At 38.7% G+C, this 16,990-nt stretch overlaps 1 protein-coding gene and 1 long non-coding RNA gene across 2 annotated transcripts in view; one reads left to right on the top strand and one right to left on the bottom strand.

Moving 5' to 3' along the window:
• OLFM3 (olfactomedin 3) overlaps positions 1 to 8,962 on the bottom strand; it is a 68,451-nt gene extending 59,489 nt beyond the window's left edge. Inside the window, exon 1 of the mRNA XM_052802294.1 lies at positions 8,671 to 8,962. Within this exon, the coding sequence (XP_052658254.1) occupies positions 8,671 to 8,739 (69 nt within the window). The 5' untranslated portion in view covers positions 8,740 to 8,962. The remainder of the gene's footprint in view (positions 1 to 8,670) is intronic.
• A 5,933-nt stretch (positions 8,963 to 14,895) lies between these two features.
• Positions 14,896 to 16,990, top strand: part of LOC128148454 (uncharacterized) — a 174,028-nt gene continuing 171,933 nt past the window's right edge. Inside the window, exon 1 of the long non-coding RNA XR_008237287.1 lies at positions 14,896 to 15,284. This is a non-coding gene — a long non-coding RNA (uncharacterized LOC128148454). The remainder of the gene's footprint in view (positions 15,285 to 16,990) is intronic.

Here is a 16,990-nt window from a genome sequence, read left to right as displayed (position 1 = left end):
AAGAGATTATACAAAATGAATAGGAAAAAAATAATTGCAGTAGGGAGGCTAAGACTGAACAACCCCGTTTAATATGAGTAAGCGAGTGTGTGACAGGTTTGCATTTATGAGAACTCAAATCAATAATATTTGCTGTAACCATAGATATTAATGTATTCTAAATGTACTGAAGTTCATATTTCTGTAAATCCAATTTTAAAACTGAAGTCCAAATTCAAATAACATGTCCAATTTTATATATGGAAAATTATTTAAGTGCTTAGTTATCTCCTTGAAAATGATACACTGAAACACATTTTAAAGTATTTTCCTAAGGCAGTGGTTCTAAAAAAGGAGGTCAATGAAAATCTCTATAAAACTCTGTTTTTTAATAACATGCACCAATAATTTAAGAATAATATTATTCACAGTATTGTAATTGGCATTTAATAAGAGAGTTCATTAAGCTGCAGTCCTCTGAACTGAGCAAGTCTTTTCCAATTGTTCTGGCTCCCCCCTTATAGGTTACTTTAGAGCTTCAGGAGAATGTAAACACTATTTCCCAAAACCATAGGAGTGAAGAGGGCTACTTGCTTTCAGAATTTGCTTAAGCTGCTGTTATGCTGACCGATACATGCTTTTCAGTGAAATAAGTAAACAGAAATATTAAAGCTGCATTCACAGTTACAAGGATTTGTTTGGTTAGAAGCCAGTGCAGCAGACAGATGACTGTTCTTGAGGGGAATGCAGGATGAAAAAATTACATTTGTGTTATCTGGCGCTGCTGTAGGTTAGTTATTTAAGTGATTTAAAAGCCTGAGAAAGGCTCAGAAGGGGTCAGAGTATTAAAATTACTTTTAATTTCTCTTCAAGAAAAATGTTTAAATAAATAGGAGTGCATATTTTGTGAATAATTACATAATATGTTTTTCTTTCTTGTGAAAAGACATAGATACAGAAGCAGCTGGGTAGGAGTTTATGAAATTCCATATCCATAGGCCTCATATTTCCTATTCAACCTACTTTTGACTGTAACTCAAGTTCCAGTTTACGATTGTTTACTGACTTGTGCAAAATATACCTAGTTGTTTCTTTTGCTTTTCTGATAAGTAAACCTCTGTCATGAAGTTGAAGAGGGCACAGGGTAGTATGAAAAAAATATATGTGATGGTGATACCACCATGAAACTTTAAGTAAGCAAATTATTGGGTATACTCCCATATCCATTAATACAGTTACTTCCTCAACGTTAACTGCTTGTATGACCAACATTTTGTGCTCTGTGTTTCCTTCCCTAAGCATGCACATTTTGTGGTGTATTTAGTTCATTAATATGGATCAGTCATATTGTCAGAAAAGGTAGTTACTATGAGACTATTTCTAGAAGCTGGCCAGTAAAGAAGACTAGAGATCATTTAGTTTTAGTCAACACAGAGCTAGCTAGACAAATGGTACTAACTTTCTTTGATAAATAGGTTATTTCCTATTTATTAAAACATCTTTCAGTACTGTTCCCAGTGAGATGGTCTTACAAATCGGGATAAAATAATCCATATGGGGGGGCCTTGTTATTTTGCATTCTGGTGTCTTGGTGTCTCTTTCAGACAGAAATATGAATTCTCCAATTCCAAACAAAACCAAGTCTAGACTTTGAAAACCTTTAATGACAGGAATAAAACAATGACAATAAAAATAGTAATGTTTTTGAAATAGGTTCAAGTGTTCTGATAAATTATGCTGCTGATAGAAGTTCAGTTGCCTTTAAGATTGGAGTCACTAGTGAAAAAATCTGAAGGTCCAGTCCATGCTTACAGTGAAGTGTCACTGATTCTTGGAAGTAATGCTGTGACGTAAGAGGTCACGTCCAAGATCAGTCTTCCTTTTTTTCAGAGACATTTCTTGACACCATGCTGTGCACAAGATTAAGAAATAATCTCAGAATTGTCTTTGCTTCACCATCACCCAAACATTGTAATGTGAATCTTAAATTCATGAACAGAGACAAATGCTCGCTTAACTGAACTACTCATGTTTGATTCCTGCATCTTGAAATGAGGGTAACTCCTTTATTTCAGACAGTGAAAGGTATCAAGTGGCCATCAGTGGTGGATGGGTGTCCTTCAGATAGCTAGATAATAATGCGCCATAATCAGAATTGTTAAAGTTACAACTTTCTGTCCGTTTCCAAATTAGAGTTCTATGCAGCTTTCACTCAAAACAGCCACCTTTACACTTGTTTCACTTATATTCTTACTTGGATAACATGCACCGTCCTTTCTGGTTAATATTCAATGTGTTCCAGTGCAAATATGATAAACAAAAGAATGAACTATCTGAATTGGTGGTAAAGATAACTTAGTACTGAAGTAAGAAGAATTGTGCCCTCTAGAAAATGAATTTCTTTCCAGGGTTAGGATAATGTCCCAGCTGACTGAATAAAGGAATGGTTAAGACATGTGCCACCTGTTTTTTCTTTTTAGCAAACTTAACAAAAAAACATCATTAATGCCAGGATGAAGTACATGAAGATTGATGCTGTGTACTTTGAGAGTTCTTAAGAGATCTCCCTGTGAATGCATTAAGAAAATTTCCTCTTAGAAAAAAAAAAGTGAGTAAAAATACTGAAGGGGGACAGATTTGGTGCTGGTTTTTTTTTTTTTTGTGAAAGAACTCTATTTTGAAAAACAAGGTCAGATCAGGTGAACAGTAAATTGTTCTATTCTGCAGGTGAACCAAGTGCACACTTATTAGCTGACCATGTGGGAAGTAGTGCACACTGTATCCTTAAATTAAATGAGTACAATTTAAGCTCTTTGATCTTCTTTCAGAATTCTTGAAATACAAAAATATGTTTAACTCCTGAATGTTTTTCTGTAGACCATTCAAAGTATTTTTAAGAGTAATATGTACTGCTACTGTATTTCTGTTTTTTACTGGCTTGGAGGACTAAGAATTCTGCTGGCTAGGTTCTTAGGTGGAACATTTAAGAAACATGTGCTTGTGTCACACATTTTGGTTTAAAAACATGAATAATAGATCTGGTCTGGAGTTCTGAGGTATGTTCTTTCTTTCTGTTTTTATCCCACTTAAGCTTAAATGCAAGAATTTCTGAAATATTCAGTTCATTTCTATAAATAAGAGGAGTTTTCCGCTTGTTCCTGAATGCTCCTTCATGAAAAGAATTCTGTATTCAAACCCAGGCACACAAAGTCCTCACTTCCTCTAGGTTTTATCTTAGACGAGAAATCCACTGCCTTGTGGAGTGAAGCAGTAAGATAGATTGCTGTTCTTGTGAAAGATGGTCTTTGAGAGGACTCCTCCCAGACTACTGCTTCAAAGACTTACACAAGGCTTTTGAATTTTACCTGGCTTTCAGTGAAGATCCAGTAAGAATGTCTAAGTGATGCCCTGAAGCATTTTTGTCATACTACAGTATTGAAAAGGGGGATTTCAGTGCCCCAAATAGACTGGACCCTCTCTGAGGACTCCTTGTTCATTTCCTAATAGGCCCCTTATGAACTTCACGGATTTGAACTTGAAATTTGTAACTGTGTTAAATCTGTAGCCAACTAGAAACACCACTTTTAGAGCTATAGCTGGATGTTCTTTTAATAGCTGTTATACTGCATTTTCTGCTCCTGACAGCCACCTTCTCTGCTTAAGCTTTTTCTTCTTTGCATATTTTGTGAATTGTTCCTCCTTTATTGGCTTATGACTGGACCAAATATAGAAGAAAGGTGGAAGCCCGGTTACTTGAAGGCAATATGCATCTAGTGGGAAATTGTTTCCTGCAAGAAAAGAATTACTTAGTATATGTATACACATATACATATATAAATTTTTTTTGAGATTATATATAATGTATATAATCAGTCTATATGTGTGTTCAGAGAAGTAGCAGTCATATTAGTAGTGAACAACAGAGGAATCTGTTTTTAGCTAGAGAAAAAAAAGGTCTCTTCACATAGCATCAACAGTTTTAAAAAGCCCTTCAAGACTATGTGAAGTCTGATAGCACCAGAAGAGCTAGCAGTCACGCAGATGTCACTCGTGTGTTTTTGCATAGTCTCTTATAATATCTTAATATATGTTACTTCTGTGATTTTATATAACATATGGTGGATGTGTGTCACTGAGTGCCGATGAATAGGAAATCTATGAAGCATCTTTTTTTCCAGGACTGAAAGGTTAGAAGTCATTGTATTGACCATTGCAGGAAGAACCAGTAGTGCTAACAACAGTCTTTGGTCTTTATCCATTGACTGAAGTTACTAGAGTGAGAGTAACATAACTGGAATGAGACCTGGGAGAGGGCCCACGATATATTGACAGCAATAAGATGTCCTTCAAGGGCTATTGAATCACGTTGCTCAGCAATGGGAAAGCAGATACCAAGTGAGAGCTGACCACGTTCAGCAATTAAGGATTTAGAGCATTCTTAAATCATGCAGCAGGCTAAATAATTATATACGATTTTCATATTGACTAACTACTAATACTATAGGAAACGGGGTAAATCAATTTCCAAGTAGCTAATGAGATTTCCATTTAATTTTGCAGTGTATTGTAGTACTATGAGTCATATTTCCAACAAAAATAGTGTATTGTGGTAATCCTTGTTTGTATATAGTATTCTTGTTATAAAATCTCACAACAGGGATGAATTAATTTGTATTTCGAAGCAGCATTAAAGCAGCACACTCTTCCTACTGACAAGTTCTTGAAATCTGGGAAAAAGAAAGATTTTAGTGGCTAGTTGTGTAGTCTGATTATGTGTGAAAATTTTAGGTTTTTGGAATCTAGAAACACAGCCATTCTGAAGATCAAAATGCAAAATTTAATTAACCATTCAGAAATAGATGACTGGTTTCAAATTTGCTTTTATTTCTTAATGTTAATATTCCCAAGCATCCTATTATCCCAAGCAATGAATACAGATAACAGTTGATTTCTGTGACTGTCCTTAATGATACTATACTTAGCTTCTGTTTGGGATTGTACTTGACAGACTGCTTCTGAAGCATTTTTTTGTGAAATTCAAATAACCGAAACCCAACAGATGTAGGACATACAGCCATTATAAAAGTTAAAGGCATAAAGTTCATTAATTGCATTGAAAAAAGAACATATTTTCCAGATCTATTTAAATTTTCAAAACGAAACTTAAAAAAAAGCCATCTAGACTTTGAAACCTGCTGAGCTTGGTGTCTATGTGGAGCAGCATTACATCACTTGTAAAAGGCTTCCTTGGTTATACTACTGTGATTATCAAATGATGACCAGCAAAAGCAACCCTTATAAAAGAAGTCCACTTTACATACTATTGAAGGTCATTACAGAAAACTCCAGGCTTGTAGAAAAGCAGCACAGAGATGCCATCTAGCAGTAACTCTTAGAATATTTCCTAATGTTTAATAGTTCTTTCTTTTAAGATACTGCACTTAAGTGTAGGAGAAAGGAAAGATTTTATATTCCAAGTCCTTCCCCTATAGCTGGCTTCCTGCTGCATATCTACCCACCCTGCTGGAAATAAGACTTTACTGAAATATATTATCATGAATAATTATATTTTCTTGGGGTTTTTTTCTACGTAAATACAGAGAAAAATTAGAAACAAATCAACAGATATAACATTTAATAAATCTCTTATAATTTATATTCTCTAATTAGCACGAAGAATGTTTAAAGTTAATCAGTAGTGAGCTGTCTTCTACTTGTTAAAGAATTTCCAGAGCTGGTCAATATTCTATATTGTGTTTAGCGGGAAAAACAAAACAAACAAACAGAAAAACGCCCAAATACGAAAGCATGGGCAATGAATTACTATGGTTGAAATAAAATCTTAATGGGAGATGTAAGAATAAACTATATATATATACATATTTTGTTACATATTTTACCATAAGATGGCGACACTTAAACACTTTCCTATCAGTAAATAACCTAGTGAGTTTAGCATAAAAGCCCTGTCATAGTAAGAGTGCCTGTGGACAGCAGTCTTGAGTCAGTGATGGCCTGATACTAAATCAAAGCTTTTTTCCCCAGGTATTATTTTAAAGTAGTTGATCAGTAAAATAACTTATAAATTGAATATTAATTATGTAGGACATGAATAGGAATGTATTGTGTATACTTTGAAATGTCTGATGTGATTTATTTTCATAAGCCTGAATACTTTTTGAGTGTCAAGGGCATGTAAAAAGTTGTCTGTCTAGTCATGAGCATATCGCACAATTCTTTCTGGAAAAGAAAGAATTTAACATCCCCTTGTTTCCTACAATTAATTTCATATGATATATTTGCTTCCCAACCTGCAGGGCAGAAAATTATTATTCCATTTCAATTTAGCATAAGGCAAGATAAATAACTGAGCACTACTTCTAAACTGAGATTTCAATCACAACTTGTACTTATTTGCTAAAAAATCCTGTAAACATTTTTACATACATCATTTTTCACAGAAATATGAAATCTGTTGTTCGTCGTCAACAAAACTAAATGGTTATCTGCTATGTGGTATCTTTTTAATGCTTAATGTGGTGTGGCATCTTAAGCAAGGATCTGAGTAACCACTTGATGTCATGTTTTTATTTCTGAAAACCCACTTTAGCTCTGATAAACACCAGACTTTGATTAAGGGCTCTTATATTTATATAATCTTAAGGACTTTCGAGCTTTCTGGCTCACGACCCCTTCACAAAGTTAAAAGAGCCTGCAATGAACATTTTAATAACCTTGAAAATGTCACATGCAGTGATGAATAAAAGGCCATTTTTATGCCCTCTGCACAGTATGCCACAGAAAAAGGGCTAGAAGCAAAGTTTCAAAAGTTAATTCATGCCATTTCATTCCAGTGGCCCATCCTACTTTTCAGTGCTGGATGGTGACGGGCAAGTAGGATGGACCATTTCTTCCCCCTGTTATTTTGGAGCATACCTCTGACACCTGAACTAAAAGAATAATTCTGCCAGCTGAAGCTTGTTTGCTTCGTTAATGGTTTTACTCTTCTGTGGCTAGACAGTGATACAAATTTTGCTTTTCCTGCTTTCACGCAGTCTCTTTAAGTCTCTTAACTTTAATAGATCTCGCTAAGTGTAACAGAAGATAGAAAAATAAAGAAAACGAGTGTGTGGAAACCTGTAATTATAATGTGACCATGTGCTGCTATTCACACAGATGTGGAGCTCCCGTGCATTGACTGATGAGTCTCCTTACAGACACAGCAATAGCTGATACTTTCAAATAGCTCCTATTTAATAACATTGATATAATTAATTATTTAGCTAATGTTATTAATCCTATATCACCTCCTGCTTTTTTAAGTTGTCACTGTATCTTACTGATTAAGAAGTGGTCAGAGTACTGCAGCTGTAAATCAGATTTCCACTGAATTGCTTTTTAAGTTCTATCTTTATATTTTTAGAGGAACATGGCTTCCATACTGTTGGAAATTCAGTACATTTTTGTATATGATTAATTTATGTATTAATGCTTTTATTTTAAAGGAAAAAATCTGCCTGAAGAACTGAACATTGCCTCATACGGTTGTCTGGTACCTAAATGGTATCACTAAAGTGACGTTCAGCAACATACAATATAAATTGTGGCAACACGGTACGGACTGCTGCTGGTAACGGACTGCAATACTGTAAGAACGTTTTCTCTCTCGTTATTTTTTTATGATGCTCACAGTTACAAGACTGCACAAAAAGACAAATGAGATAAGTTCTACATCTGTAAGATGCAGCACTACAGACATCTGCAGGCCTAGGGGGTTTCTGTCATTACTGCTATTAAGCAGTATAGTGCAATTCTGATTTTTTTAATGATTTAATCTAAAATCACCTTTACAAGGCAGGTTACGCGGCTAAACCACGTTGTCTACTTTTATCATTATTTTGGTATCAGACGTGATCTTTTGGTGACCTGAACACACTTGAAAATAACGAAACTCTGCAGCAGCCCGGAGCGTGCCTCTAGTACCGACACCAGTGTCTTCACGTGACGCCTCCGGTTCCACTCGAAACAAATTTATTCCCAGTCGGAGGCTGTCGATCCCTGCTTCCAGTGCCTAGCTGCTTCTCCAGAACTGGTGCAGTCACCGAGCACCGTCCAGACCTCTTTGCCTTGAGTCGGAGAAGTCGCTGTTCCTTTCGGCTGGACAGCTGCCGGCCTTGAGCAGGGGATGAGCCCCGCGCCGCGCTGCCCTGCCCTGCCCCCGCCGTCCCGAGGCCCCTCCGCCCCCCCCCTCGGTGCAGCCCATCCAACTTTTGCCTGGGGCGGTGCCGGGGGGTCGCGGGGAGATCGGGGCTGCGGGGGACGTAGGGTGCGCGTGCTCTGCGCGCCGGTGCCGCGGGCCCCGCTGCAGCGTGCCCGCGCCCGCAGCCCCTCTGACGGCTGGCACCGGCGCGTCCCCGCCTCGCGCCGGGAAGCCGGTAATCCCGGGACCGGGGACAGCCGTTTCCGCCACGAACTCCCCCGCCTGGCCGATCGGACAACCAAGGACGCGCACCCGCCTCTCCCCGCAGCCACCCAGCCGCCCGGCAGAGCCGCGTCGCCCGCTACCGCATACGCCGTGTGCGGGCCGGCACCGCCCGCCTCGCTCCTCCGCCGCGGAGCCGGGCGAACCCGCCGTCCGCGGGGGCGCCCGGGCCGGGCCGGGGCGCGGCGCGGCGCCCGGCCGGCTCCTACCTTGGACGGATCGAGGCCGGCCAGCAAGGACAGCAGCAGGAGGTTGAGGATGTTGGCGGGCGCCCGCATCCTGATCCCGGGGCTGCCTCTCCGCGCCGCTCCTCTCGGTCATTCACTCCGCTCCCGCTGCAGCGACCGCGCCGGCAGCCGCGCTCTCTGCCTGCCCGCCGGAGCCCGACTGGAGGCGGCAGCGGCAGCCGCCCGGGGGACGCTCATTCCGCGGGCAGCCTCGGCGCGGGGAGGGCGAGCGAGGACGGCGCTGCCCGTGCTGCCGGAGCGGCTCCGCTGCCCCGTCCCACCCCCGCCCCTCCCCTCCGCCCCCGGCCAGCCCACCGCAAAAGTTTGGGCCGGGGAGGCGGCGGCGCGAGCGCGGCTGGACGGGCGCGGGGCGCGGGCGGCGGATGTGACATCACCGCCGCCGTGAGGGAGCCGCGAACCGTTAGCGCGGAGCGGCCGGGGAGGCGGTGGCGGGCTGGGCTGGGCTGCCGAGGGGCGCCAGCAGCCGCGGCGCTGAGGAGAGGCGCGACCCGGCCCGCCAAGGCGCGCCGCGTCCCGCCTCACGGCGCGGCTCTCTGTGGCCCTTCGCTCAAACTTTGCGTTCTTCCCCCCCCCAGCGGTGGCTGACGGAGGCTCTTTTCTCCGCGGAGGGCAGCGTGCAGCCAGGCACGGCTCTCCCGCTGGCTGCGGGCGGGTAGGTGCGGCTCTCCTGAAAGGAGCACCCCCTGGCACCGTGGCACTGGGCAAGGGGCAAGGGCGCGCTGTTGTGGGCAGCTGCGGGTGCCGCAGCAGGAAGAGGACTTTCGTCTGGGGGATCCCGCCCTTTCACTCCCCCACCTGGAAAGTTAAGTCAGGGCTTGCCTGAGCCCTCCTGAGGGGAAAGCTACCACTCTGCTTTCCAGCTGGACTATGGGCCGGCGAGGGACTGTCGTGTCTCCTTGCATTGGCCGGTGAGCTGTGGTGGGGAGGCCTGAAGGTTAGTGGAGGTCATTGGTTGGAGTCCTTTGGGATCCCTCCCAAGGACACACTGCAGCATGCGGTCAGGAGTTTCCTTTTCTCTACTTCAACCAGCATGTTTGTAGTCGGGCCACGCTGGTTTGCTAGCCAAGGCTCTGGGTGGGCTCCTGTCTGCCTATGCAGCAGCTCATGGTCGCTCTTCCACAGCTACAGGTGAGGAAGTACAGGCAGGGATGTGGTTTGGCCTCCTCAGGGTTGCACATTTAGCGCAGCTGAATATGGCCCAAATGTAAATCACGCTTACAACAGCACCATCCTGTTAGCATGGGCAAAGTACGTCAATGTTTCAATTATTTTCCCTTACAAGACTCGAGCTTATGATCTATGGTCAGGGTAACCTTAGCTGTAAGATTATGACTAAGATTGTCCTAGATTAGTTTTTCAGCTTTACATGGTAAAAACGTATTAGCTTTACCATTGGCGTTTCTTTTTGTCTTGATTAGATTCTCTGGGGTCTACATTGTGTACTTTTTCAGCAGCTAGCACAGAAAGGCCAAAGGTGTTGTGGATGTTTAGGTACCATGTAATCTTAACAAAGAGAAAAATAGCATTAAAATATCCTTAAAGAAGCAAAACTTCAGTATAAAAAATAAAGAAAAAATCCAAGCTTGGGAGGGTGTTTTGGCTGAGTGTCTATTAGGATGAGTATGGTCAGGGCGTGATCTTCTAACTTACTCTCTCCAAGTCTACAAGATTGGTGCCTTTTGTCTTCAAGAATTAAGACCACCGCTGAAAGACAAATGGAGCAGAAACTGTTCTGCCCACATGCTATCTGAAAAGATTGCATATTCTTGCATAATGTTCTCAGATCAAAAGTGCTAATTTTCCCTACAGTGGTTTATTATATTTTTGAGTTTTGCATTTCTTCTAGGATTAAAATAACTAGATTTTCTTTTGTGAGTGAAACAAAATTTATGTTTTATGGTAAGATGACTTAGAGAAGCCCCCTTTTGCTTAGCAGTATCTTTTACAAAGATACAGTCTTTCATTTCCATGGAAGGTAGATCTACAAAGTGTAGTTCCTTGTGACAAGAAAAGGAAATTATAGAATTTGTGAATGAGCTTCCATTGACATTCCAGGGTCTACAGTGGAAAGAGAATCCCCTCTGATACAGACTCTACTGAATTTCCTTCTACAAAGAAAATATAAAAGATACAGAAAGGAGACTAGTTTAGTTAATTTTTTTCTGTAGAAAAGATGTAAAAGTATTTTCTATGAAATAACAATAAAAAAATGTAAAAAGGGACAGCTGCATATATTAATATGGATTCAATAATAAGTAAAGTAACAGTACCAAAGCATGGAAAGTCTGAGGTTCTCCAAAGGACAAAGTGAATGGTGTTTTCAAAAGAAACAATTTCTTATGAAAAAAGAAAGATTGTAAAGTCACAAAGGCAGGTATGAAGGTATTTAGATCTTTTCTAGTGTACCTCAGTGACTAGTTCTCTTATTTTCCCTACCTTTATTTTCCCCACACTTTTCTCCCCTTCCTTTTTTCAGTTGATCATAGATAAAATCGGCAAAATATTTGAATTATTAAATCAATCATAGAATGCAAACTTTTTGAAGAGCTTCAGTGATGTGGTATGTTTGCCCACTTCCTGATGCTGCTTGGAATATCTGTCTTTGAAGTCAGTAAAATATTGAAGACTACACGTTAAAAATAAAACAAATGGTTCCCCAGGCCCCTGAAAAAAGTGAGACTTCAGATATCCTGAACTCCTCCGATACTTTTATGTGTTACAAACTAATAATTTTTTCGATATATGAAAAGGTACCAAAATGTGTTTCAGAAGGATGGCATAAAGTGACACAATTCATTTCACTCGATTTTAACATTAAGAAGAAAAAGAAAATATGTAATAGACTTACTCTTCTACCCTCTAGCAACCTGACAAGTCTTCTTTTGTCAGAAAAGACTGTCTGAAGAGTGGTGAGAATCACTAGCAATTAGTACCTGAAATAATTGGGTTTTTTAAAATGTATCTGAAAAATTAAACAAAATTCAAGTCCATATGAGAAGCTTTTACTTCTGCTGTATGCCCCAAAGTGGCAAGGGATCACCTGATTCTGAGGATCTCTAACAAAGCTTTTAATCATCCTTAAAGCCTATGAAATTCTATGTGAATTACATTTCTTCTTGAATTCCTTGCATGGAGATGGCTGCAGTCAGGGTAAAATAGTCATGAGGGAGAAGAAAAGAGATATCAAAAGCTTTCTTGCAGGCATCAGTGACAGAGTATTAGCAAAATGGAGACACGCTAGGTACAGTTTGTCTAGATAGTGAAGGATATTCTCAGTGTGTGGCTAAAGTTATAACAACTTCTTTTTCATACCATATTGCAAGACATATTGCTAGCAGTTGGAATAAGACAGATACTTGTTCACTTGGGTACATGGGAAACTGAAGTTGATAAATTGGATGTAGGTACTGAATTATATATACATAAGTTCCAAGTTCTGCAATCTTGAGTTTGACAGCTCAAAAGTACTGACGGGAGTTATGATAAAAGACAACATATATATGCATCTGTAGAAAGACAGTCTTTATTTATAGCAGGTCACACCTGCAAACTGTATTTTTAATTGCAGTGCTATAAAATATTTTTTCTAGACAAGGAAATTTTTCATGAAATCAGTCTTATATGTACACTGAATATTTCATGGGTGTTGAATTTTCCACCAAGTTAGGAAGGTGGTCCAGATTTGGAGTTTTAGGCATTTTCCATATTTATTATAAGAATGAAAAGTTTAGGGAATTGGGAAGAGGCATTGAATACTGACCCTTGTTGACTTTAATAGAGCTGAAATGTCCTTGGAGAGCATAAATGTGTCTTTCATTATGGAAGAGATTTTGATATTTCAATGAGAATGAAGAGAGAAAAAGATAAAAACAAAATTAAACTATCAATGATACAGAAGATAAACTTTTATGATAGATGTTATATTTGATTACATTTCTAAGGAACGTGAGAGAAACAGATTGCTTGAAGTGTTGTTAAATCAAGTGAAGAGAAAAATCAGTAAAATACTGATTTATTTAATTTAGCCAGTGAAGAGTACATGGATGTTAAATAAAGTACAGAGATATTTCAGATATGGGACAAAATTCAGGACTGCTGTAAATTATTAAATATGCTTATATTTGGATAGATTTTGCTATCTGATTGAAATATACTTTATAGTTATTAGTCTTGTAAGGAGAGTCATCTTTTTTGGAATCTGTCAATATTACAACCTCACTTCCTAATCCACGTTGCTATATTAGTTAGTTGCAATATTGAAATGAAGTTTTAGAAGCATGTTTTTTCTGTGTAACTGTCCTAGTGATGATTACTTTACTAAATAGAATTGTACAATTACGTCAACACTGAGTATTTTCTGAAATCCTACTAATACCTGAAAAATGTATTTTATTTTTCTGTACATTATCAAAATTGAAAGGTGACTAAATAATTATTGAAAATAAATCTAGCAGTTGATATTTTTCCTACTCCCTGCTCTCTTAAAGTTAACCTTTTAAAATAATTTTTGTTACTCAGAGTTTTTTTAGGAACTTTCCTGTGAAAATTACCTTCCTTTGTGTATATATCTATAAGAGTGCATGTAAAATAGTTAAAATTCAAGTTTCTGAAGAACTGCAATACTAATGTTATTTCCCAATAAGCTTACTCTTAGTGCCAGTGTGAAGTGTACTGTAGATGCAAGTAGCTGTGAATCAGCATATTGTTACTGGCTTCTATGAAGTAAGCAAAGTAGCCCATGACAGATGTACAGAAATATTTAGGTACTGGATGAAGTGGACAGGTTTAATAGAGAACTAGTGAGTTAAGCACCTCTTTCACATCTCCAGCTCTTTGTCTAAAACTGATCCGTATTTAGAATTTACTTTTGTTGAAGTTTGACCTTAATTTTAATTGGTGAAGAAACTGCCCTAGTAAAGTATTCCCAGGTGTTTATAGAGTTCGTATGAAATCCAACAAAAACTTAACTCTGTGGAAATGTAAGTTGTTTTAAAGCGAATATGAATATCAATATTTGTAAATATTTCTATAAAGTGATTGTTAGCTTTGTTTTTCTTTCAGGTATCATTTATGCTTTTTTTTTTTATTCAGGACTTTATGCATCAAAAACTAATTAGTAAAATAAATTCTCTTTCCGGCTTCCTAGGAGTTAACATCATCTTTACTTTAGAGCACCATATGGTTATAGTATTTTCAGATTTACAAATCAGTTATATTTAAATTTCAATTACTGTATAAATAGAAATGAAAACATGTAATTAAAGATTTAATCAGTTTGAAATGTAAGAATGTCATTCTTCATGAAAGTGAGAGCATATATGAAGAATGCTTATCTACCAAAAATGCTTATCTTTCCTAGAACATCATGGAACTCTGCTCACAAGCTTTCTGATATTTTCCCATTCCAATATGGACAAGTACAATACAGTGTATCCCATCAGAGTGGCCTTAGAGTGTATTATTGGTTACGTGTGACTTTTATAATTTTAAATGTCATAAAATGTAAGGATTAAGATTCTCTTTTAAAAGATCACAAAGACAGTAAATGTATTCTTGATGAACTCTCTGATGTTCTTAAAATTGCAGGATCACATAGAACAAATGAAACTTGGAGAACTAATTTTGAAATGTTTTATTTCAGAATTCTAGTGCAGATAGTAAAATCTAGTCAATTGTTTAACAGAAATTTGGTTTGGCTGACAGATTTTGAAAATAGAGAAGGTATGATTACTCAATATGAACAGGAATAATATAATTTTTAAACAGTAAAATATTCAGTTGGCATAATTTAAAATTGAATATTACCTCTTAAAATAGATAATTTGCAGCCTGTCAAGTCACACTTAAAGTTGAGCTAAGTAGCTGATGATCAGAAAATTAATTCCCCAGCTAAGTCTTAGGGATCTCTAGAATGTTTTAATATTAAATATTTCTTCTAATTTAGAACATAATGTACTTTGCAGATACATGCTGCAAAAGTAACAAAGACAGAGCAGTATGCTGTATGATGACACATTTATGAATTTATTTTGATAGTCATTTTAATTCTCTAAATGTTTATATGCAAGCAAAACTAGTTTGTGTCTCATTGCATATACGTGGATATTTATTGACCAGAGTGTCATAGTAAAGAGGCTGCTTGCAATAACACTGTGTAGCAACATGATGTTTGTGGGAATTGAAAGGACCTGAGTATCCTCAGCAATTGATCGTTGGGGAGTTCCTGGGCTCAGCATCCTGCAGGACTGGCTCTCAAAATAATAAAAATAATAACAAGGAATTACTACTAAAAGTTCAATTGCAATACCAGTCTTTGTCATAATCACTTAAGGGCACAAGTACTTAGAAGAAAGATTAGGTCATGATTATAAATTATGATGCAAACATTCTGATGGATTTTATGTTCTGTTCTGTTTTAAGGTTGTGAATGTTGCCTTCATACATGATATTTTTCCCCAAATGAAGAGTCAGTGTATCTAGTATCTCATGTCTGTCTTCTGTGCAGAAATTTCTGCTGGAACAGAGAAAGAAAAGTTTGCGTAAGAACTTGCCACAAAGACAAATGAGCTTGAGAGGTGGGTGTTTTCTGTAATACAGTAGTTCATTGCTTTGATTTTTAATCAGTTTCAGTTTTTAAAAGAACCTAGTAGTATGGTGCTATTTGTGGTATTATTGCAATATTCGTGGTTCTGTCCCATATAGCCAAGAAGGATGCTTGTTATAGCTGATGACATAAACTCAGGCACTGTTATGATAATTTTTGTTAGTTGACTGTCGTGGTTTAACCCCAGCCAGCAACTAGGCAGTACACAGCCGCTCACTCGCCACCCCCATCCCCCCAAGTGGGATCGGGGAGAGAATCGGAAAAAAAGGTAAAAATTGTGGGTTGAGATAAGAACAGTTTAATAGAACAGAAAGGAAGAAGCTAATAATGATAATAATAACAATAATAAAATGACAATAGTAATAATAAAAGGATTGGAATATGCAAAACAAGTGATGCACAATACAATTGCTCGCCACCCGTCGACCGATGCCCAGTTAGTTCCAGAGCAGCTATCCTTCCCAGCCCCACTCCCCCCAGTTTATATACTAGACATGGCATCACATGGTATGGAATACCCCTTTGGCCAGTTTGGGACCGCTGGCCTGGCTGTGTCCCCTCCCAACTTCTTGTGCCCCTCCAGCTTTCTCGCTGGCTGGGAATGAGAAGCTGAAACATCCTTGACTTAGTCTAAACACTACTTAGCAACAACTGAAAACATCAGTGTGTTATGAACATTCTTCTCATACTGAACCCAAAACAGCACTATACCAGTTACTGGGAAGAAAGTTAACTCTATCCCACCAGAAACGAGGACATTGACACATATTTGATATTTTAATTCCAGCTGGATGCTAGAATACAACTAGTCTGAAAAAAAGTAATCATCTAAGCTGATGCTTGCTGGCATTCCTCTGGTGCTTCTGTAGGGTTAGAATTTGAATACTGATGTGGGATTGTGGCTGTGAAAGGTATGTGTCAGTATTCTTCCTGAGATCAGTTTAAGTAGGGCGACAGCTTTTTAAAAGGCAAATGTTAGGAAGAGAAATATTTAAAAAAGGTATATTGGTTTACTTCATACAACATTTGTCAGATTCTAAAGTAAGTCTTTCTAAAAAGCAAGTTGGTGTGTCTCTTGGCAATTATCAAATGGTATCTGCTCTTCTTAATCTGTAAGGAGATTATCCAGGTTATACACTAATTGTCATGAGCGAAGAGACCTCCAAACTAGCTCCATCCAAGTCTCAAAGCTCACTAAGAGTTGCGCTGGGTAGGCTTAACAGCTCAGCAAATTCTGCATTCCACAATTTACAGTGTCACTCGTTTTCTATTTTCTCAATGCAATATCAAATTCAGGAGACTATAACTTGCATGTGGGACATGATACCCCTTTTTTATCATATTCCATTTGCACAGTGTTACCCCAAATGCTTGAGAGTTGGCTCTAGTTTTGTTTTGATTTTACTCCTATCCTGTTGCACAGCAGCAACAGAGGGACAGATAAAATGATTCCATTCATTCCAATTCCACTCATTCATAGCTTTGGCTACGATACTTGGTCGAAGTAAACACAGTATCTCTTCTTTAGAGAGGAAAATTTATAAAGATTTTCTTCAGTTTTCTGTAGGATATCAGCCCATTTGTAAATTCTAGAGGGAGTAAGTGGATTAAATCATCCATAATAAATAATTGTAATAAAACTATGCTTTGAAGCAAAAGGTCTTGTTTTTCCCTCAT

The sequence above is a fragment of the Harpia harpyja genome, chromosome 11 (genome assembly GCF_026419915.1).
Source record: "Harpia harpyja isolate bHarHar1 chromosome 11, bHarHar1 primary haplotype, whole genome shotgun sequence".
Taxonomy (NCBI): domain Eukaryota; kingdom Metazoa; phylum Chordata; class Aves; order Accipitriformes; family Accipitridae; genus Harpia; species Harpia harpyja.
The sequence above is the reverse complement of the archived record's forward strand: the minus strand, read 5'-3'. Positions and strand labels throughout refer to the sequence as shown.